This window comes from Penicillium oxalicum, chromosome III (genome assembly GCF_001723175.1).
Source record: "Penicillium oxalicum strain HP7-1 chromosome III, whole genome shotgun sequence".
Lineage (NCBI taxonomy): Eukaryota > Fungi > Ascomycota > Eurotiomycetes > Eurotiales > Aspergillaceae > Penicillium > Penicillium oxalicum.
Genome location: NC_064652.1, coordinates 1,762,900 through 1,785,715, shown reverse-complemented (window position 1 = coordinate 1,785,715; position 22,816 = coordinate 1,762,900). Strand labels below are relative to the sequence as shown.

At 53.2% G+C, this 22,816-nt stretch overlaps 6 protein-coding genes across 6 annotated transcripts; 4 read left to right on the top strand and 2 right to left on the bottom strand.

Annotated features, from left to right (window-relative positions):
* Positions 1–59: 59 nt before the first annotated feature.
* Positions 60–5,242, bottom strand: POX_c04078 (putative phosphoketolase 1; the record flags this gene model as incomplete). The annotated part of the gene is made up of 5 exons (XM_050112963.1): positions 60–640; positions 796–1,052; positions 1,155–1,968; positions 2,773–4,669; positions 4,772–5,242. 5 exons carry the CDS (start codon positions 5,240–5,242, stop codon positions 60–62), a joined length of 4,020 nt encoding a protein of 1,339 aa, XP_049970519.1.
* Positions 5,243–6,609: 1,367 nt separating this feature from the next.
* Positions 6,610–8,034, top strand: POX_c04077 (uncharacterized protein; the record flags this gene model as incomplete). The annotated part of the gene is made up of 1 exon (XM_050112962.1): positions 6,610–8,034. The coding sequence occupies one exon, from the start codon at positions 6,610–6,612 to the stop codon at positions 8,032–8,034; it is 1,425 nt and encodes a 474-aa protein (XP_049970518.1).
* Positions 8,035–8,991: 957 nt separating this feature from the next.
* Positions 8,992–9,574, top strand: POX_c04076 (uncharacterized protein; the record flags this gene model as incomplete). The annotated part of the gene is made up of 3 exons (XM_050112961.1): positions 8,992–9,182; positions 9,248–9,298; positions 9,340–9,574. The coding sequence occupies 3 exons, from the start codon at positions 8,992–8,994 to the stop codon at positions 9,572–9,574; spliced, it is 477 nt and encodes a 158-aa protein (XP_049970517.1).
* An 850-nt stretch (positions 9,575–10,424) lies between these two features.
* Positions 10,425–13,812, top strand: POX_c04075 (Protein kinase kin1; the record flags this gene model as incomplete). Its single annotated transcript, XM_050112960.1, has 4 exons — positions 10,425–10,949; positions 11,098–11,725; positions 11,848–13,424; positions 13,465–13,812. The coding sequence occupies 4 exons, from the start codon at positions 10,425–10,427 to the stop codon at positions 13,810–13,812; spliced, it is 3,078 nt and encodes a 1,025-aa protein (XP_049970516.1).
* A 3,557-nt stretch (positions 13,813–17,369) lies between these two features.
* On the top strand, positions 17,370–19,085 carry POX_c04074 (uncharacterized protein; the record flags this gene model as incomplete). The annotated part of the gene is made up of 1 exon (XM_050112959.1): positions 17,370–19,085. The coding sequence occupies one exon, from the start codon at positions 17,370–17,372 to the stop codon at positions 19,083–19,085; it is 1,716 nt and encodes a 571-aa protein (XP_049970515.1).
* Positions 19,086–20,522: 1,437 nt separating this feature from the next.
* POX_c04073 (uncharacterized protein) lies at positions 20,523–21,206 on the bottom strand (the record flags this gene model as incomplete). Its single annotated transcript, XM_050112958.1, has 1 exon — positions 20,523–21,206. The coding sequence occupies one exon, from the start codon at positions 21,204–21,206 to the stop codon at positions 20,523–20,525; it is 684 nt and encodes a 227-aa protein (XP_049970514.1).
* Between the last annotated feature and the right edge of the window lie 1,610 nt (positions 21,207–22,816).

The window sequence follows — 22,816 nt, the reverse complement described above, 5'->3', positions numbered from 1 at the left end:
AAATGGCGCCCCAATCGTCAGCCATCCGATATTTCCATTGACAACTCCCCCCTCCCCGATCAACCGACATTTTCGCCCGGCTCCAAACCGTAGAACAAATTATCTTTCAACCACCAATCCTCCGAGAAAAGCGCATCCAGCAAAGCATTACTTTCGGCGAATTGCGTAAAGGTGCCCACCTCCGCCTCACTTGTACTCGCGATCGCCCCCGTTTTAGCCGGCAGATTAGGCAAAGACCAAGATCTGAATTTCAAAAAGATGTCTCGTGCGCGTTCCAAAGATCCCCCAGCACATTGATCGCCCACTCCCGCCATGGCTTGCTCAATGTTACAGATGACCTGGTCGATCACCTGGATCACGTCGATATTGGATCGAACAAGATTTAGATCCCATACTGGATCGTTCAGAGTGGAAAGTTTGTAGAGTACGATGATGTATCGGACGATTTGGGTGAAGACGGGGAATGAAATGCCTGTGTAATCCGAGACGGGGATGGCGAGGAAGTTTTCTGTGGCGGATTGAACGGTGCTCAGACATGCGTAGAGATATTCGAGGCGCTGGAAGCCCGGAGGAGTCTTTCTTGATAGGATTAAGCCGAAGATGGAGAGTTCGGTGTAGAATACCGTTGCGGAGAGAATGCCTTGGCAGGGTGGGTTAGTTGTGAGCAGAGTCGTGGAGGTGTTGGGTGTGTGTTTGGTCTCATGAATGATAGAGTCATGGATTGGGGGTTTGGGAAAGGGAGGAGGAGGAGGATAGTCAGTTGGATGCTGATGAGTCCAAGGGATTGAAACGTACGATTTTGTTGAAGTTGAACGGGCATTTTAACCTTGACCTCGTCGACCTTTTGTTGAAGGAACTTCAAGTAAAAGTCTGGTGAGGCTGTGGATGCCTCTCGGACATTTTCGACTTCACCCACGATCCGCTGCAGCTTCACCTGGTGGACGAACATCTCATCGTACGGAGACTCCTGGCTCTGTAGAAGAGCCACCACACAATCGTCCATGTAAGGTGTCCACTGCATGGGGTCGACGTGACCAAAGTAGACCGAGACACTAAGGGTGAATGAAACCAGATCAGGACCCAACGGAGACTCTTTTTGTAAAAGGTTCAAACACCAAGGGACCCCCCTTTTGCCTGCCAGTATCACCACTTACATTGAGCTTAGGACGAAGCAACCAAGCACAGCACGTCGCTCCTCTAGAGAGCGCGGCTGTTTGTTGGCCGCAAAGGGACTCTGGCTGACAGGCAGCATATTCGATTCTTCTTGCGGAGGTTTGTTCAAACGGAGGTCAAACACCATCGTGGTAGCCAACTGCGTGAATCTGGCCAACTGGGCCGGATTCGAGTTGAGAATCTGATTGTGACCCCACGCAAGGAATATCAAAAGACCCAGGAGAAGATCAATCTTGATCGACGGATGATTATCCAAGAACATGCGCCTCGTGACCTCCTGCTTGATTCTCTCCCCCAATGCGATCTTCTGATGCGTCGATTGAGACGCCGCAGCCACGATGCACATCCATAAAAACGGCCGCGCCTGACGCAATTGGTGCGCATCCGTCTCCGGAGCCAGATGGATGATCGGAAAGAACTTCAAGCAATACGTCCTGAAGTAGCCGAGATATTGTTCCGGCGAGGGCTCATATGCTGCCAAACTGCTGCTGGTCGGATACGAGACCGGAACAACGGATGTATCTCGCGAGCGAGACGCGCTCAAGTTTGAGATGGGCGGCGATGCATTTCCCGCGCTCGAAGACTGAGTCGTCAAGGATGTATTTGAGCCGAGAATCGAGACCAGACTGTCCAATTTCCCTTCGAGCTGGTCGAGGCGCGCAATCGGATTGTTGCGCTGGGCTTGTCGCGCCCGAGACGACTGGCCGGGAACGCAGACCTTCTTCAGGCGATCACATCGTTCACAGGCACCCCCGTCCGGTCGAGGCACACATTTGCACTTGGATCTGGCGCACTCTGAACATGCCTGGTTTTCGTGTTGGAGATGTAGTTAGTTATCGGAAGCTTTGTCTTTCTTTCTTTTTTTTTTTTTAAAAAAAAATTATTTTTTCTTTTTCTTTTTCTTGATTTTTTTACCGGGTGTCAGCTCAATTTAGGATCGCGAACTTTTCCATACGAATGTGTAGTCGGAGCGGATCTCCGATCTGGAGGCATGTTCTTCGAATTCAAATTACCCCAGAGTCTTGGTCGAGAGATAACAGTCCAATTGAGAGGGCTTGAAGATTCGGCTTTCGATGCCCGTTGCCGATATTCGAGTCGAGGAGGATGGATAGGAAAAAAGCATCGAAATGCTGCTGAGTTGAAGCAGAGTCGGGGTTGGCGTTGGTCCCCGGAAAGTGGCTCGGAGTTCGGGAAGCCGAACACCGTTGCTCCTTTTTTCTCGTCTGAATCGGGATTGGATACGTAAACGACTCTGTCGTGACCGAATTGCGTTCAATTATTTGGTTTCAATTTTAGCCACGAGAAAGGATGGAACGGCTAGATGGTGAGTGACTTTGTGGTCACTATGGGGCACCCCAGAAGAAGATGTCAGGATAAGAATATTCTGTGGCGTTGAGGATGACCAGAGCCTTCCTCATGGGATCTTCATTCGTCATTGAAACTCAAATCAAAACTATCATTGCATGACACATGCACGGATCTAAAACCAAAAAGACATTCCCGTTGTCATATGATCGCTCTACGTTTCTTTCGAGTATGGCCAGGTCCAGTTGCGGATATATTCTGGGTCCAGGCCATTGGTAAACGCTTCCTTCTTACCCTGCAGTCGGAACTTGATGAACTTCTCGCGAACACTTGCCCCGGTATTGCCCAGCGAGCCACTCATAAGATCAATCGCATCGATGGCCAGACTGTACCGGTCGGTACCATTACGCATGGCTAACTCGAAGGGGGTATCGATGTTGCCCTTCTCCCTGTATCCGCGGACGTGCAAGTTGTGTTGTCCGGGACGCTTGTAGGTCAATCGATGGATCAGCCAGGGATAGGAGTGGAAGTTGAACACGATTGGCTTGTTATCGGTGAAGATGGCTCGCCACTGCTGGTCGGGCATGCCGTGCGGGTGCTCCGTACCGGAAATCAAGCGGAAGAGATCGACCACGTTCACGAAGCGCACCTTGAGCTCCGGCAGGTACTCCCGGAGTAAGGCGGCCGCAGCCAGGGCTTCGTGAGTGGAGACATCTCCGCACGACGCCAGAACAAGATCCGGCTCGACACCCTGATCATTACTCGCCCAGTCCCAGATGCCAAGACCCTTGGTGCAATGCTCGACGGCATCGTCCATGCTGAGGAACTGGATGTGCTCCTGCTTGTCGGCCACGACGACGTTGACATAATTGACGCTGCGTAGACAGTGGTCCATCACCGACAGGAGCGTATTCCCGTCCGGAGGAAGATAGATGCGCACGACCTCGGGAGACTTGTTCGCGACAACGTCCAGGAAGCCGGGATCCTGATGGGTGAAGCCGTTGTGATCCTGGCGCCAGACCGTTGCGGTGATCAAGATGTTCAGCGAGGCTACCTTGGCTCTCCATTCAACCTCGAGACACTTCTCGATCCACTTGCAATGTTGGTTGACCATGGAGTCAATGACATGCACAAAGGGCTCGTAGCTGTTGATGAGACCGTGACGGCCGGACAGAATGTAGCCCTCCAGCCACCCTTCACAGGTGTGCTCGCTGAGCATCTCCATGACGCGGCCGGCCGGAGACAGATTGCCGCCATCCTGGTCCTCGTCGAAATATTCTGCCAGCCAGACCTTCTTCCCGGCTTTGTAGACCTCGGCCAGCTTATTCGATTCGGTCTCGTCGGGACCGAAGAGTCGGAAGTTGGTCATGTTCTTGCTGACCACATCGCGGAGGAACTTGGCCATGTTCGCCATGCCTCCCGTGATGGTTTTGCCGGGTACGACGTCCTTGATCGCGTACTTGGTGAAGTCATTCAGGTTCAGAGGCTTTCGGAGAACACCTCCGTTGCCGACCGGATTGGCCGACATGCGCGATTTGCCTGAAGGCGCCAGGGCGCGCAGCTCGGGCACCAGTTTGCCATTGGCATCGAAGAGCTCCTCAGGTTTGTAACCCTTCATCCACGACTCCAACACCTTGAGGTGGTCGGGATTTGTGAGTACATCTGTGATGGGGATTTGGTGAGCGCGCCAGAAGCCTTCGAGCAGCTTGCCGTCAATCTCTCGGGGGGCCGTCCAGCCCTTGGGGGTGCGCAAGACGATCATGGGCCAGCGCGGGCGGAAGGGCTTGTTGGAGGTGCGCGCCTGTTGCTGGTACTCGCGAATTTCTTTGACGCACTGCTCCAGAGTGACCGCCATGGCTTGGTGCATGCTTTGCAAGTGGCTCCCCTCGACAAAGTAGGGTTTCCATCCATAGCCCTCCAGAAGGGAGGTCAGCTCCTGATGACTGATGCGGGCCAAGATGGTCGGATTGTTGATTTTGTACCCATTCAGGTGGAGCACCGGCAGGACCGCTCCATCCGTGATGGGATTGAGGAATTTGTTGCTGTGCCAGCTGGTTGCCAATGGACCCGTCTCTGATTCTCCATCACCGACCATGGTCAGTGTAATCAGGTTTGGGTGGTCAAAGACCGTGCCGAATGCATGAGAGATGGAGTAACCCAGCTCGCCACCCTCATGAATACTACCGGGAGTCTAGAAACAGTGGAATAGCAGTCAGTATCCGAGGCAGGAGGCTTTCCCCTCGCTTGTCCGGACCGTGATCCTCTTTTGCTGTACAAGGGTGGGGTGTCATACCTCGGGAGTGGCGTGTGATCCAATGCCTCCGGGGAAGCTAAATTGCTTGAAGAACTTTTGCATTCCCTCGACATCTTCGGACTTGTCGGGATAGACCTCCGAATAGACACCCTCGAGGTACGACTGGGAGATTATGCCCGGTGCCCCGTGACCGGGACCGGACACGAAGAGCACATCCAAGTCGTACTTCTTGATGAGCCGATTCATATGAATCCAGGTAAACGATTGCCCTGCATCAGAGCCCCAGTGGCCGAGCAGGCGTTGTTTCAGGTGCTCCTTCTTGAGGGGCTCCCGGAGCAAAGGGTTCTCTCGCAGGTACAACATGCCCAGGCACAGGTAGAGACTGGCGCGGAAGTAGGCATTCATCTTCTGCACTTCCTCGGAGCTGAGACATTCTCCTTGGATTGTGGACCGCGCCTCTCCATAGGCGGAGATACTCTTCTCTCCGTCCTGCTTCGATAGTGACGCCATATTGGGTGATGGTCGGTGATTGCGAGGACCAAGTGAGGTGGAAACAGAGGGGCGAGACGGGAGAAAGGTGCGGAGAGTGAGGGCGAAGGGGAAGAGGGTGGTATGATGGGGAACCTCGTGTCACCTGAGACGAGGAAAGGTCTGGTCGACCAAGGAGACCGGATTCTCAGAAGCAAGTGGGTGACTGTGACGTGACGGGGCCTGGAGTTCGCCCACTTTGGTTCGTCCAGATGGTTGCAGACGCCAGGCTTCGACTCGATCCACGTTTCTGGGCCACGTTTACGCTTTTAAAAAGGCCGAGACAATGGGCGCAGTGGAACGAGGATCAACCCACGCCCGTTGGAAGCAGTTGAGTTCCGACTCACGGTGGCATGGCCTGATCTCCCTCCAAGCGAGCCGAGGGAACTGGAGGGGATCGAATGATTAGGTTGGCTGATGCTCTGGTGAAGCGTTTGCAGGGATGCACAGAAAGGAGAGCAAGGTACGTACGACTATTACCACTCAGTCACTCACCATGCATCGTACTACCAGTCTACCTCTCTGACTATCCTGCCGGGCCAGAATAATTCCTCAATTAAGGTGGTATCAGTAGTCAATGACGCACCCGCTGCAGCCGGTTAGCACCGCCGTTTGCTGACCTCGAGACGACGGAGCCGTACTTCCGCGAGTAGTATGCATCCCGGCTTCCACGGATTTGGTGACGATGGATCATCAATTGGCCACTGAGAGAGATGCAGCTCGACCGCCATAACTAACATGATTGATGCGGTGATGATTGTTTACTTTGACGGGCGCGAATCACCAGCAGCAGAGCCGAGTCCTGCTTTTGGAGAGGTGGAAGAATCCCTGTTTCGGGTCCGGCCAGCTTCCGCCGTCACCCGTCAGCGGGTGGCTGCGATCAGCCCAGCAGCTTTGGAGCTCTTGAGTCTTCTAGTTTCTCCATCATGACATCCTGTTGCCCAAGCTCTCCAAGCTCCTCGTACGCTTGATGCTCTACTTCATGCTCACAGAGAAATGGATCAATGATGCACGCCAAACGAGAAGCGGCAGCTACGGAGATGGCCCTTGTAGTAGATGGTTATCCTCAGTGCATAGCAGCCGGGTAAGGGCCGAGCGCCTAAAATGCCATCCGAGTGGAGACTGATTAGCCCCGTCGCCACAATCCTGTCCGATTGAACTACTGTACAAGCGAGCAAACGTTCGAGCAGAGCTTGGAGCCAGCCGAATGGAAGATTGCCAGCGCCAGTGGGCGAGACCCGCACACGGGCTCTGCTCCGCGCGCCCGCGCGCTTGCTGGGTGATCACTGATAATGCAGACCCATTGACTCCGAGACTTCTTTAACATACAGGCCTCACACACTGCAAGCATGCCGCCTCCTCAGTTGACACAAAAGGTCGAGTCCATCCAGGGTGTTCGGCTCGCCGATGCTTCGTTCGCGTTGTCGAACATCCAGGTGCATCACCCGCCAGACTCACCATGTGGCGTCATTGGACCGATCACCCCGCACCACCTCATCAACGCGGAAACAGAGCAAGATGACACCCGTCCACTGGCCTTGCCCGCCCTCACCCATCCGCACATTCACTTGGACAAGGCCTTTGTGAATAGTGTCAGCCAATATGCACACCTCCGTCCGCAAAAAGGTGGGTTTCAGGAGGCTCTGTCCAAGACCGCGGAGGCCAAGCGGCAGTTCACGCGGGCCGACGTGCTTCAACGGGGCGAATGGCTCTTGGCAGAATCGGTAGCCGCGGGGGTCACAGCCATGAGGGCCTTTGTCGAGGTGGACCAGACGGTCCAGCATGTTTGTTTGGAGGCGGCGGTCCAGCTGCAAGATCAGTGGAAGGAGGTCTGCGAAGTCCAGATCGTCTGTTTCGCGCAGGACCCGATCTACTCTACGGGCCACGGCGCGGAAAATCGGTCCTGGATGGAGCGAGCGCTGGAGCAACATCCTCAGGTGGAGGTAATCGGGTCCACCCCATACGTGGAAGAGACGATCGAAGCCGCAAAACAAAACATTGATTGGGCGGTCGACAGGGCCCTGCAGTTGGGAAAACATCTTGATTTCCACCTGGATTACAATCTAGACTACGGCAAGGAGGCGTTGGTGTGGTACGTGTTGGACACACTACGCCAGCGTGGCTGGACCTCGTCGTCGACTACAAAGCGCGTCATGCTGGGTCACTGCACGCGGCTCACCCTCTTCACCAACGAGGAATGGGGCCACATCGCGCAGATCATCAGAGAAAACGATCTGGCTGTCAGCTTTGTCGGGTTGCCCACGAGTGATCTCTATATGGCTGCACCGGCCGAGGAAGGAGATCCTCAACATCGCCCCCGCGGCACGCTGCAAGTGCCAGAGATGATCCGAAAGCATGGGTTGGATGCCGTGATCGGCGTCAACAACGTGGGCAATGCATTCACCCCCTGGGGGTCGCTCGATCCCTTGGTACTGGCCTGCTTGGGTGTGGGTATCTACCAAGCGGGTACCCAGGACGATGCAGCGCTGTTGTACGAGTGCGTCTCCACGCGCGCTCGCGCCGCAATTGGACTTTCACCCCCGCGTCAGGGCATCGGTCTTTGCGAAGGAGCGCAGGCTGATTTGGTAGTGTTTCACCAGCAGGATCTGACTGGATGTGGTACGCTCCGTCCTCGCAGAACGGTGGCCGAGCTGGTGTGGGACCCTCCGGCCTGTGTGAGCCGCGATCTCGTGGTCCGCGGTCGTCTCAAGCGCTCCCAGCGCCTCGATATGCGAGGCACATCCATCTATTCCCTGCAGGACAGCTCGCACTAGCGTCCTCTGGGGCTGCAGTCGTGACAGCCCTGAGGAGTCAGTGGTTGATTCTTCCCAGTTAGCCGGCTATCGGTGGGAATCGCGGATTCCCATCGGGATAGTGAAGCTCTCGGAGAACAGAAATTTCTGCGCCCGCAAGACCGCGCACATCGACCCCCGTCGGAAAGACAATCGTAGCTGCCCTCTGTGTGGGTCGTCGGTCACTGGTCATTGATCGTCGGTCATCACCCGCCGGGAGAGACAACCTCCACGACAGGTCTCACGATTCAACATGTCCTGGCCGTGGATCCGCGGAAACTAAGCATCCTGAGGACGTTCTATGAATAGGATAAAAGTCACGTGCATAATACGGTTGAGTGGAGGTGGGGGACTGGAGTGGTTGCCTCCAGTGGCTGAGGGGACCCACGTCCCCATCCAGACAGCGGGTGTTGCTTAGACTGTGGAGGCACCCTCGGTCCGTCCCTATGACAGTGCCTGAGTATATATCGAGATGTTGGAGAGTCGTACCCTCATTGCACTGGCCGACCTGTATATAGGTTGTCAACTTTCACAGACATGGCGGAGATTGAGGCACCCACTTCTTCATTGGATAAACAGAGAACACCCAGTCGGACAGTTCCCTGCACCTGTAGCAAGAGGAATTCATTCGCAAACAAAGTCCCCCGTCATGGAACATCGTGACCATGTGATAGGACGAGGGTGGAAATTGGAAATCAGCACAATTTCATTGGGGCTGTTCTTCGCGGTAGATGTTTTCTGCACCTTCACACATACAGTAATCAGACACGGACCGAGTCAGGAATCACCAGAGTCATTCTGAGTATTGGTTTGGTGGTAAGTATAGACTCCTGCTGCCCCCTTTTGCCCTCGCGGTGCCCGACGACGGGGCAAGTTGGGACGGGGAGTGGAAAGTGGATACGGGAGAAAGCCTGGCAGGGGGTGTTATTTTGTCACGTCATGGGAGTCCCCGGCCCGAAGCCTATCCTGCGGCTAACGAATGAAGTCGTCGAGCGACCTTTCAAGCACCCGCGAGCCCCTGGCCACAGATCGGACGGTGAAACCTTTGACCGAGTCCAGTCCAAGTCCCGTGACGAGGCAGGAGAGGAGCCCCAAAGTAGGGTTGGGAGGTGTTCGGCGACTCCATCCGTGTTCGGGCGGGGGAGAGAAGAGGTGATGCGCGATTGGAATCTGACCTGTGATATGTGACCTATAGCCTCAAGGACATGGAGCCCATGCTGGTGACCGCGGCTCTTGCAAGTATGGTGTGAGCAAGGACGGTTCGTCGCAGGCGGCCTCCTGACACAGAATACCGGGGGAGGTCAAGGAACAAGGCCACATTGCATGGAAGCTGCAGGCCTCGAGCTATCGAGGCAGCCCGAGTCGAGCACTGCCATGGGAGGCCTCGGCCGGTGTGAATGGTTGCACGCCATTTGATCCGCAGAGAGGTTCACACCTCAATTCCAGTGGGATAGAGTGTCGTGGGCGTTCCAACAGTATTTCTCCTATCAGCAGCGGTCACAGTCGTCAGGGCCCGAAGTGAGAAGCATCGCAAGGGATCGTAGGTTTCCGTGACTGCAGTGTAGGTGGTCTCGAGTCAGGATGGAAGCAGGCATGACCACCTGGTATGGTATCGACCGTGGGGGATGAGGGTCGCGCTACTACAGGCTGAGGCAAGCGTCCGACCGCAACGGAGCTAAAGCGGGACGCAGTAAAGCTGATTGATTTGACCGATCCAAAAGGATACGGACGGCCACGAACAGGCAAGCGTTCAAGAGACTGGACGATTGCAAAGAAAAGTCTCACGAATCCACCCACGCATCTGGGACCAGTGGTGCTGATGCGAAATCCCCTAGCTTCTAGGTGGATGCAGATGCTAGAGAGTGACCGGCGGTGACTCTTGTCGGCGCGCTCTCTCACTCACTCACTCACTGAAGACAAGTCCACTGCGACCGTACGTTGTCCGGAGGTACTCTTCAGTTGTCCTCCGTCGCTCTCCACTCCATCACCGATCCCAGCTCGCCCCTCCCCTCCGAACTCACTCTTCCTCCACCTTACATCGCGTCGTTTTTGAGTCCCCATTCCCTTCCCCCTCCGTCAATCTCCAGTCCCCTCCTTCTTTCCATCTCTCTCCGTCCTTCCATCCTTTGCATCTTGTGCGTTGCTTTTTTTCGGCCCTGCATTTGCATTTCCCCACGTAAAGCGTGAAAAGCGAGCCCTTGAAACCCCAACCCCCCTCCATCCGCGGCGGTCGCAGAGACCCTCACGACTATCTTAGTTACCTACGCATTGGGTCGTCAGCGGCGCTGTCAACCCCGCTTGCCCATCATCTGCGAGTCTCTCTTTGTGAACATTCCAACTGTTGCACAAAACACTCCGGCGCCTCTGCCACCATGTCCTCAGCTCCCAGGCGCACCGCGTCTACCTCGTCGAGGCCTGCGCGATCAGCTGCTCAAGCCGAACTCCCGCATCGGACGAGAAGCGTGGCGGTTCGACCATCCAACCACTCCCAGCCCCCTCCTCCCCCGGCCCAATATGCGCATTCCAAGACGGCCTCTCATGATCACCGGCCTCCGTCAAACTATGCCGCATTTGACGGCGTAGGGCGACCGGACGGAGACGCCAAAGCTCGCCGCGACCGCGACGTTTCCGCCGAGCGACCGGCAACTGCTTGGACCGAGTCCACCCGGCGACATCAAAGAACATCCTCCATGCAGCCGCGTGAAAATGAGCTGGCTCCAGTCGATTCGGTGCCAGTGTCCGCGAGCGGACCTCTTGGGCCAACGAGCGCACCAAGCCAGCCCAAGCGGCGCACCACCATCACCACCCCGACGGGGAATTGGGCGCTAGGGAAGACAATCGGTGCAGGTAGCATGGGCAAAGTGAAGTTGGCCAAAAACATAGAAACTGGAGAACAGGTCATTATTCCCAATCCACGTTGCTTCCCTTTCTTTTTTTGCCCCCGGGATGGAGGGGCACAGTTCAGGGTGATGACCAGAACGCTGCGGTCGCGTGCAATGGATTTGGTCCGCAGTTTGCTAATATGGGCTCTATCTCGCTGCATAGGTTGCCGTCAAGATCGTCCCTCGCCTGTCGACCGAGGAACACAAGTCCTCGCGCGAGACGGAGCGGGCAGATCGCTCCAAGGAAATTCGAACTGCAAGAGAGGCTGCCATCGTCTCTCTAACCAGCCATCCATACATCTGCGGTATGCGGGACGTGGTTCGAACTACGTACCACTGGTACATGCTGTTTGAGTATGTCAACGGGGGGCAGATGCTGGACTACATCATCTCGCACGGAAAGTTGAAGGAAAAACAGGCCCGGAAGTTTGCTCGCCAAATTGCCAGTGCGCTGGACTATTGCCATCGCAACAGCATCGTGCATCGCGACCTCAAAATCGAGAATATCCTCATCAGCAAGACCGGCGATATCAAAATCATTGATTTTGGTCTGAGCAACCTGTTCTCGCCCCGCAGCCTCCTCAAGACCTTCTGTGGCAGTCTGTACTTTGCGGCCCCAGAGTTGCTCCAGGCGAGACAATACACCGGCCCGGAAGTGGACGTGTGGAGTTTTGGCATTGTGCTGTATGTACTCGTGTGCGGAAAGGTTCCATTTGACGATCAGAGCATGCCTCAGCTTCATGCGAAGATTAAGAAGGGTGTGGTCGAATACCCGCCTGGGTTGACTGCTGGTATGTGACACCGAGATCGGCGTCCCTGAACCCCGCTACCCTTCCGCAACGATGTGTACCCTTCCCTCGTCCATCCTAAGCGTCAGGACGTGACCAAGCTAACACCTCCTGTGACTCCTCAGAATGTCGACACATTATCTCGCGGATGCTCGTAACAGATCCGAAGCAGCGAGCCTCCTTGGCTGAGATCATAAATCATCCCTGGATGAACAAGGGATTCAGCGCACCACCAGAAAACTACCTCCCAGCTCGAGAGCCTCTGCAACTCCCCCTGGACCAAGAGGTCATCGAGAGAATGACAGGCTTCGACTTTGGATCTCCGGATTACATCAATGCCCAGCTCACCAAAACGCTGGAATCTGAAGAGTATCAGAATGCGGTAAGGCTGAATCTCCGCGAACACCCCGTGGCTACTCAGGCCGAGAAGAAACGGGGCGTCTTTGATTTCTACAAACGGCGAAACTCGGCTGCAAGCCGAGATACCCTGTCTGCTCCCTCTGCCGAAGCCCTCCAATTGGGCAATGACCCGATTAACGCTTACAGCCCATTGATATCGGTCTATTATTTGGTGAAGGAGAAGCTCGATCGGGAACGGGCTGAGGCTCGCCCAGGTGCTCTCGGTCTCCGCCAACCCGCGATCGCCAGTGATGTCAAAATTCCCGAGCTTGCCCAGCCGGCAGCCGCCTACACGAATCAGTATCAGCTACCCGGCGAGAAGGACACCGGTCGTCGCTCTCGTCCCCGTGCTAGAACTCATGGCGAGGACGAGGTGACCGAGACGCTGAAGAGTCACCATGTCTCATCGCCTTCGGCACATGTCGTTCCGAATACTATGCAGCTTGAAGCGCCTTCCTCCAAGAAGGAAAGCACCGCTGCTGGTATTCTCCGCCGCTTTAGCACGCGGCGGGTCAAAGATCGTAGCCGCGACCCTGAACGGGAACGTGTGAGCACTCCCAACACTCCCACACTCAATGTGCAGCCTCCCGCGGACTCTGCATCTCCGATCCATCGCGGCTTCAGTGTCCGTCGCACCCGCCGGCCCGAGCCGTCTCCCGATTCCGTGACTCCGGCCAGTAGTCAAGCTCATCAGCCAGACCTGCTGGCTGCTCCGCAGCCCGGTGATGCCAAGTCCCAGAGCAATAAATCCCTCGGCCGGTCTACCAGTGTCAACTCTGCTGATTACAACGCACGACGGGCGGCCAGAAGGACCGATGCTGAAACGCTGGACGTTGATCGTCAACCACCTTCGACGAGTGGCTCCGATCAGCCTCCACCTGAGAACCGACGAGACCCAGCAGGGACGAAGACATCGACCCGAGGGCACACAGCACGAACCATGTCCCTTGGCCACGCCCGCCGGGAAAGTATCCAGGCGCGCCGGGCTCGGCGTGAAGCCACCCGAGAAGCCAACGTGCCCGAGGAGACGGATGCCGATATCACGGGGGCTGGGACAGCCTTGGAAAGTGCCAACGAAGCAGAGGACCTCTCCAAGCCCGTCTATCTCAAGGGCCTCTTCAGTGTTTCGACAACCAGCAGCAAACCCCTGCCTGTCATCCGTGCCGATATCATCCGTGTACTCAAGCAGCTGGCTGTCAATTACGTGGAGATCAAGGGTGGATTCAGCTGTCGACACGCTCCCAGCATCGATCTTGAGAAGGTGGTGGACGTCGGTCCGCCCAGCCCTGACCGCCAAGGCCAGGTATCTCACCGACGCCGGATCAGCTTTGGTGGTCTTTTAGGTCACGATGATGGCCCGAGACGATAGTCGAGCATCACCGCACTCGAAGCTGCAGCGTCGAGCAGCCCAAGGCCAGCCAGACCACAGCTTCACCACAAACTCCGATGCCTCTGACGAGTATGTTGCCCGCGAGCCACCCACCAGTGCTTCTTTTGGTGACCGTGTGGTCGGGGAAACGACGACACGCGTGCAGAGTGACACGGGAGAGAATCTTGTCCTTCGCTTCGAGATTCTCATCGTCAAGGTACCCCTGTTCTCCCTGCACGGTATTCAATTCAAGAAAGTTTCTGGTGGTATGTGGCAGTACCGGGAGATGGCGAAGAAGATCCTCGATGCTTTGCGCCTGTGATGTGGCAGAGCATTGCCGCCAGCCTTTACTGACGACTAGGTGATTCCACGTGGAATAATTTGTGATGAACATACAAAATCATTCAGTTAAGAGAGAGGATCCTATGGTTCCAGCACCGCTTTTTCTTTGGATATTATTTTTTGTTTGATGGAGCTACCACCCCTTTTATCTTTTTTTTTCTGCAATTTTCTCCCCCATGGTACATTCCACCGCGGCTTATCCAGCCGTGTCATTGCTCTGCGCATACCTTCCCATGTTTAAATTCGCCCTTTTTGTGTCCACATACCTCTATGTATTAGCCTCCTTTATCCGATCAGCATCCTTATTCATAGATAATCAATACCTATGGCCATCCTGTGTCTGTCTCCTTATGATTTTCCGATGATTAGCTGTTAGACGTGTGTCTCAGTTCTACACGATGAAGTAGGTTTACAAGTCTTTAATCTTCATTCATATATCAACACTTTCCACCAATTCAACATGCAACCAATGAGCTCTGTTGAATGAGGATTCGAGGGCTCGAGATAAGCATGCTAGCCGCAATGATGGAAGCTGACTGGGATCCATTACAGAATGTGGAAGGGCCTGGTATCGGCCGCAGACAATGAGAATGTCCAAGACTCACAATTTCTCTCGAATTATCTATCCAAACGGGCAGGCTTTTGATTATGCCATTTTGCTGAATTCGATGGCAGAGTGTCCATCATGTCACTCTCAGAAAGTACCTAGGGCTTAGCCCGCCAGTCTCGCGGATCTGGACCTCATTCAAAAAAGTAGCCGTGCCCATGTAGGCTGACATGGCAGAATCATGACACAACATCTTCTTCAGTCCTTGCCCGGTCAACGGCGAACAGAAGTTATATTCTAGAATCCGAGCGAGCTTCTATCCATCTGTGAGCATGCAGACCAACCCACTGTTGTCCAGACACGAGCTAGATCATTAGTGATCCAGGCATCTGTTACCAAGGTTACGAATAGAGAAGAACATGGAACTCTTCTTGGATACTAGGGTGAACGGGCTGTGAGTATATACGGACCACAGAAAAAAACAAATAAATGATAAGCAAATAGTGCGGCGATACCTCTGGTTAGAGAATTTGCGGTTAAATTTGATCCGGTTACTAAGTTTCGCTAGAGATCGATGTATATGACAGTTATGATACACTTCCTTACCCCGGGTATATTGAGAAAAATAAAAAATTCACAATTCGAATGATTTTCAGTATCCGCCTTCTTCACCGCCTACTATATTAGAGTGAATATCCCCTAGCTACTAGTCAAATTCAAATTTCTAGTAAATCGTAGAGCTCATAACCCGACAGAATCTTAGTCGGATTGTTGTATTACTGGTAGATATCCAAAGCCTATACCGATACATTACCGTGTTTTGAAGTTTTTTGCAAATGAAAGGGAGAGCCTGGAAAAGCCGCCACTCGCGACTGTCCGCATCTTACGCATTTAATGTAGCGATGTTTGCTCAAGATGGACAACTTGCTATGGAGTTGTGTAGTGTAAGAAGAAGGTCACCTGGTAATTTATTTTCGGACGCAGACAATTCTTAGGTCCCCATTCTCTTTTTGACATAGGCGCTTCTTTTCCGGTCGGCCCCCGCTGGTACCCTAGGAAGAAGATATATATCAGACTAGGAAGTGTCCAAAGCCTAAGGGTTGGTCTAAAGTTATTCACTCCCTGAGAGAGACCTATATATAAGAGAAGATGAGGTCATTGCTAGAAGATTAGATATAAGATATAGGGTTTGAGTATTAGACCCCACCAATTCGTGACCGGGAGTGTCTCTAAGATTACCCGCGCTGTTGCTCGCATGGTTTACCAATAGGCCAAACGGTCTCAGCCAAAGCTTTTGCTAGAATCATTTGCTGCTTGCACTTGCAACAGTATATAGAAGATAAAATCTAAATAATCAACCGGACGTATTCCTTCCATCTGTAATCAAACACCGTGACGTGCTCGTACCGTACGAGATAGAAATGATTACTAAGCATATCTTACTTACGTAATTCATATCGTGCTGCTGATTGGTGAGTGATGTGATTCTTTCAGGTCGCGTAGGCGGTGGGCGCCGCGTCAGAAGGTTAAGATTCAACGTAACATTTATCATTTGCAATTAGCCCATTCATTTCTTCATTTATCTTGCGCGTAGCTGACCTCTATCTCCTTCCCACAATATTTTGACCTTGACGACCCTATCACTTTCCACTGCTGATCGGGCAATTTTTGACTTCTAGACTTGTCAATACGGCGACTCGGTAATACCGAGCGCCCCCCTCCCTCCACTTCCTGGCTTGAACAATTAAAACCTCGAGGGCGCGATAGCACCTGAAACCTGATTTGCGCAACGATTAGGTGTTTCCATGTGTCGCGCTACTGTTTGACTGCAATTTTTCACGTTGAAGCGTGTGACTGTGGACGTGCTTGGCCTTGACTCCCAAGGTCTCCTTCCGATAGGGAGGTTCGCGACTCTCCCGTCTTCAATCTTGACTCCTAGAACCGATCGAGGTTGAGTCAGCTCGCTACCTTTATTGAGCGCTAACATCCTCCACGTAACCTCTTGCGGCCTATCGAAGCCATAATCGGCTCTACCAGGGACTATTGTGATCGATTATATACGTCTACGAAATTTCTAGAGCCGTGGTGAAGGAAAGCTGGCGCTCTCTTTCTTTGCCTGACAGACCCCGGGCCTCTGGATCTGGAAGTTATGATGCAGGGGCTCGCGGCGCCTTGGGCGGCCACGGGTTCTAGATATCCACAGATTATCGATCTGACCCTCGATGAAGATGATGTTGAAATGAAAGATTCACATCTACCCCCGGTAAGTTGAAGATAGTCTTTATTTTTCTTGTGATCCTCCATCTCACCGGCTGTTTTCCTCCTCCCTCTCTATTCACCCTACCTTGGCTTTGTTCTCCTTTGTGTTGCTTCTCTATGTCCATGTTGGTTACAGAGCAACTCGGTCGCATCTCCGCAATAGCTGGGGACAGATCAAATGTGTTTCTGCGGGAGTTGACTCTAAAGCACCTCAACATATGGAGAGAAATGTGTGATCGGGTCAGACCCACAAATCGACATACCTTTCGGCACGATACCCCTGCAGTTGGCAGTTGGTCCTATGCGTTCCTAAATCAGTTCCTCGGGTCTCGTCCAGTTTGACCGAGCAAACTTTGCTCGCGTTGAGCTTTCTTTGCTCGGGACCTGCTCGCCTTTGTTCACTCTGCCATCTTCCTTCTTCCTTGGTGCTTCTTCCTTCTTGTCCACACCATCCTCGGTTCGCCCTTGCCTGATCACCTTGATGTCCAATTTGAGCCCTCGACTGAAATAACAGTCGCGTGCTCACTCCGACGTGCATCGAGTCAGATACGGCTTATCTCTCTACGCCTCCACGCATGCTCAAGTACATAGCAAGAAGATCTCTTCCCTTCTTATTTCATTTTCTCTCCTCTTTTTTTTTCATTTTCTCTTTCTCACCTTTCCTATATTGCACACTCGTCGTCTAACTGGCGGCTAACATGCAATTGGCTTGTTTTCAGTCCGTGGCTAACATGTTGACACAGCCCTCTGGATGTCCAAATGTGAAGCCAGAGCCGAGCAATGACCAAGCCACCTTTGTGTCCACACTAGCTCACAGAGCACCCTCATTTAGCCCGCAAAAGCTAGCCCCCAGTAACCCTGAGCATGCGGGCCTGGTTGCTCCATCTGCGTTTAGGACCGCAGTCCCCGTGTCTCTGGACACTCAAAAAGCGACTCCGGATAAAAGTACGGACAGCGAGCGCACGTCTTGGTCGCTCTCCACTTTCATTCCGCGCAAACGAAAGAGTCCGGCAGTTGAAGGCTCTGAACAGGAGCCTGTGGCGATCAATTGCGCTCATTCGACCGAGATTCGGGAAGGCACTGGATCTGTTTCCAACTCCACGAGTGCTAAGGCATTGGGGAAAAGGCCCATGCATAGTCTCCTCCGCACGCCGAGTCCACAAGGTCAGGATGGTGTGTCTAGGGCCGTGAGCGTTGTGATTCCTCCATCCCCCTCGGCTGTGCAAATCGATCGATTCACTGCGCCTGCACAAGTGGAATTCACGGGGCTCAATGAGAAGTATTTCCCCATCGGACAGGAAGAAAAGGCCAAGAGCAGACTGCGCGCATATCCGAATGTGCCTCCTTCACCCCCCAATAAACGACTGGTCCCATTTACCATGACTGTGCCCGCGCTGCCGGGGCCTTCAAAAAAGGTACAGGCTTTCTCTGTCCAGAAACCCGCTCCTCCACCTCCGTCGACGGTCCGTCGATCACCTGGGAGCCCGACTCCGGAGCTGCAGAGCCAAGAGCCCATGAGTTCATCTTCGATTGCCAAGTTTTTGCGCAAGAAGCACCGCAAAAAGCTGAAGCGAATCAGTGGTGGGCCCGAGACTCGATTCGATGTCGATGATGAACGACTGGCAGCCCTGTCCGCCAACTTTTTCTTCATTGGGGATTATCGCCTCGGCCCTGGTGTGGAACCCGCCGCCGACGACTTTCTCACCGGGTGCGACTGCGGACATGAGTGTGATCCGCAAACGTGCAGATGCCTGGTGGAAGAGCTCGAATCTGATGAGCTCATCGTAGCCTATGAGCGCCAGCCCTCTGGCACGATCGTGCTGCGCAAGGACTTTATGGACCGCAAAGCCATGATCTCCGAGTGCAGTTCTCGGTGTTCCTGTGCCGGACACGATTGCTGGAATCATGTGGTGCAGCGTGGCCGCCAGGTCCGTCTCGAGGTCTTTCATACGGGCAAGCGTGGGCTGGGTCTGCGAAGCCTCGAGCCCCTGGTTGCAGGCCAATTCATTGATTGCTACTGGGGGGAAGTGTTGACCACGGAAGACGCCGATGCCCGCGAGGCGGCTCGTGAAAATCAACCTTCCTATCTCTTCAGTCTGGATTGGTTCATCGCCGAAGGGGAGAGCCACCTCTCCCACGAGGGTTGCTATGTGGTCGACAGTCTCAAATTTGGCGGTGCTTCCCGCTTTATCAATCACTCGTGCAACCCAAATTGCAAGATCATCCCCGTGTCGGTGAATCGCCTTGCCGATCCGCGGCTCTACTACCTCGGATTCTTTGCCGTGCGTGATATCCCGGCCAGAGAGGAATTGACCTTTGATTACCACCCCAATTGGGACGGATCCAAGCAGATTGACCCCAACGCCGTCAAATGTCTCTGTGGCGAACCCAATTGCCGGGGCCAGTTATGGCCGAATAGCCGCAAAAAGGGCAAGAACACCGGCTAGGCAGATGGCGTGGGCACTGCGAACCCAGAATCCGAAGCGAATGGACTGGCCAAAAGCAGCAAATGCACTTCGCAATGTACAGCTTCCTTTCTATTCTCCGCGACTAGCGTGTGCTTTCTCTCTCACTGGATTACTGCAGCCTTTTGTTTCATTTCTGTCCATCCCACCTTTTGCATACCTTGAGCGATGAGCATCTGTACGTCTGCATTTTGATTACTATCCTTGCATCCTATCTATTCTTCCAGAAGCCTTGGCTTTATGATACCCCCTCCCCCCGGTCCCGAGTCCGACGACTTGAGATGATGACTCAGCGAGCATAAACGGCACCTGCATCATGATCTCTTCATATCATTGATTTTTCCTCGTCAGAACTGAGTTTATGTTTATTTTTTTTTATTTTCCCTAAAACAAGGACACGGACCCGCCTGGATTATGTCGAGAAAGTCGTTTGGTATGAATATCCTTTTTTTTTGGTGTAGATACAAGAAAGTCCTACCTATGTTTTGAAATGAGAAGCGGAAGTGGACATTGAACTCAACCAAATCAGGAATGTACTTTCGTTTACGATTTACGGAATCTGGAAGGTATTGACATATCGATATGCCATGATAATATCATAGTATAGGCCTAAGGCCAGCAATGTAATAATCACTACTGAAAAAGTCTGATAACGAATATTGTAATGTAAATTTGGAAGATACAAGTTTACACTATACGGTAACGTACTATGTAACTTGTATTCTAATACGGTCTGCCTTATCCGCCAGCCACTGCAGTCCTCTACAGTACAAGTTGGATGTACTCATCCAGAACCACACTTGTGTGAGTCTCCGCCTGAGACCTATCAGCTCACATAGACCTTTTCGAGACTGATCCATTCAATCTGTCTGGTTATGACTGGCGACAGGTGGAACATCCAAAGTTTTGCATGGTGACTTGGGTGACACATAAATGCATAATAATGCCTTGGACCTTGGAACGCTACTGGGAGGGAGGAGGGGGGGCAGAGAGAGAGAGAGAGTGAGAAGACGGTGTATATCTTGTATTTCGATTCAGCCAACTGTTTTGTGCAAAAACCAACAAAGTCTATTCAAATTGAAAGATTCAATCGATCCCATTCATATATCAGTCCAGCTTCTGGTCCCTTTCCCCTTTGTACAACTGAGCCCTGTCTGGTTATGCCCCAATCTCGAAAATAAAACCACTCGCATAATTCCTGCAAGTCTTACTCCATCTTTGATAAACTTTCAAAATGCTAAACGATAGCACGCGACCATAAGATCGCGGTTTTTTTCCGTCTTTTCTTTGCTTCTTCTTGCAAAGCAAGTTGTCTCCATCGACATTCGAAATGTAAATGAAGAGAAAAAAAAACACCAGGGGATCTCTCTCTCTCTCTCTTTCGGCACTTCCGAGGCTGCCGCAAAGGAGATCAACAGGCTATGCTCGGCCCTCCATGACTTCAAAGATGCCCCCCATCACAAAGCGAGGGTGTTGAGCCGGGGCCGAGAGACCATCTAGCTCTGATTGAGCACTGGATGCGGACGGAGACCGACAGTGGAACAAGCTCGTCTCCCCCGTCAACATGCTGATGGGCAATTGCATATCCACGGGCCGAGGCTCCATGAGATTCAACCCTTGCCTCTCGATCGCATCCTCATCACAACGATATCGTTCCTCACTCAAGGCCCGGTCCACAGCCGAAGGGCGTCGTCGGAGGACCATCAGAGAGGATCGACCACGGAGGACTGAAGTCGGGGGACGGCTCACGTCCCCGCGCGATGAGTTGATAGAATACTGTGCATTCCCGTGGAAGTCGTCATGGTGATTCTCCACAGTATGGAGAGGCCGGTATTCATTTCCAGGGTTGGTAGCGATGGAAGAGGCGGTTGGGTGGAAGGAGAGATTGAAGAGATGGTGTGGGGAGGCCTGGCTGGTGAGCTGGTGACGCCGACGCAGAGTGAAGGTTGGTGAAGCGGGCGGCGAGGTGGTTCGTGAGCTGGGTGTGCTGGAGGTCTGGCTGGATGGACGTCGGGAGGATGAGGAGTTGTAGGTGTTGGAATGGGTGTTGATGTTGAGAGGTGAGAAAGGCGGAAGGGGAAATTGTTGCAGGGTGGAATTCATGATGTAGGTGAGAGATTGTTCTTCGCGATGTTCGGAAGAGGTCTGTTGTCGTTGTTCTACCTTTCCTTGGGCTTTTGTTCTTGGATCTTTTGATGTTTTCAATTTGACCGCGGCGATGATCGAAAATAATGAAGAAGAAGGGGTGGTCTTGAAGATGGCCGACAGAATTGGAGCTCTCTTTGTCCTTTTCCCTTTTTTATTTCCCTAGTGTGTGTCTGATGCCTAAGACGCGACGGCAGAGGGACCAGAAAGGGCCCAAGTGATGCTGTTGTGGGCTTCCTTGATCAGGAGGAGTAGTCAATTGACAATGAGAAGGGCAACAGACCCGACGATGTCTGAAGGCTGAAAGAGATGGAGTCTCGTCAGAAGCAGGCGCGCAAGACATGATGAAATATGAATCAAGCGGCCACACCAAGGACTGAGAGGCCCAAGAGGGTGCGCTGCCTCCCCGACCAGAAAGGGAAATCGACTGCAAGGATAGCTGCAGGGAGCGTTTGAGACACGGGGATCTTCGGAATCATCAAATCATCGATGAAAGGTCGACCCCAATGCGGATGAAAGAGCACGCCGCATGCGGAAAGTTTGACTTGTCGAGGACAATCGGGCGTTGGCGTCGGGACGTTGTGAACAATCCTGAACAATCCCCTTGATGAGCACCGAGTGTCGGCCCGCAAGCAGAAGGGCGTGTCCCAGACAATTCAGTTGCCATATCCAAGCCTTGGAATTGATTCATTGTCCCGCGTGCATGATTCATCACCTGGGGAGGAAATCACCCAAAGCAAAGGAATCCAGGGGTAGAAGGAGGCGTGGTGACAGAACCGGTGGGGGAGAAAGACTTGAAACGTGGGACGTGTGGTTCCAACCCTATTCGACAGTGATGGTGTACCATTGCCCATGAGTACATTGAACTACATACGCTGAGCAGTCGCCTCTCATGACTACTGAATGGTACCAAGTCGTACTTAGTAAGTAGTACTTACTAAGTACTGTGGCTCCAGGATCAGGTCCGGGTTGACCTTCTGCGTGGGACGTACTAGTACTTTGAGGTACCAGGTACCGGGTGTTGTATGTATCTCATTATGAATGCACACGGTATCCGATACAAGTCGATCTCGAATCGACGGTACTGCCTCCTTGAAGAGCAGTAGTAATGACCATTCGCCAAGGCTAGGGTCGTTGGATCACCAGTAGCTTCATACGACATGGAGCCTCCTCCTCAGGGAGGGATCCAATAGTGCAATGGCCAGGAGACGGTGGTCTATGCACGGGACTTTGGAAAAGGCACGATGGGCGGCTTGGTTGCTTTGCATGAAAGGAGCCAATGGTACCAGACACTTGCAGGACTGGAGGTCACCAATGTACTATCAGGACATGAGTAAGAGTAATCGTAGTCGTACATGCAGTACCACTTCCACTTGTCACCTCCTTCTGTGACTCAAGAGCCTAATGATCACTGCCATTATTCCTTCAATAGATGCACTCCAGTGGAGTCCATCTGACCATTCAGACGGGACGTGCAGGCCGAGGTCAATTGCCCCCTGGTCCCTGACCAGGTCCACATCGCCGTACTAGTCGATAATGAAGATCCACTCATGCAGCCTCGAAGGAAG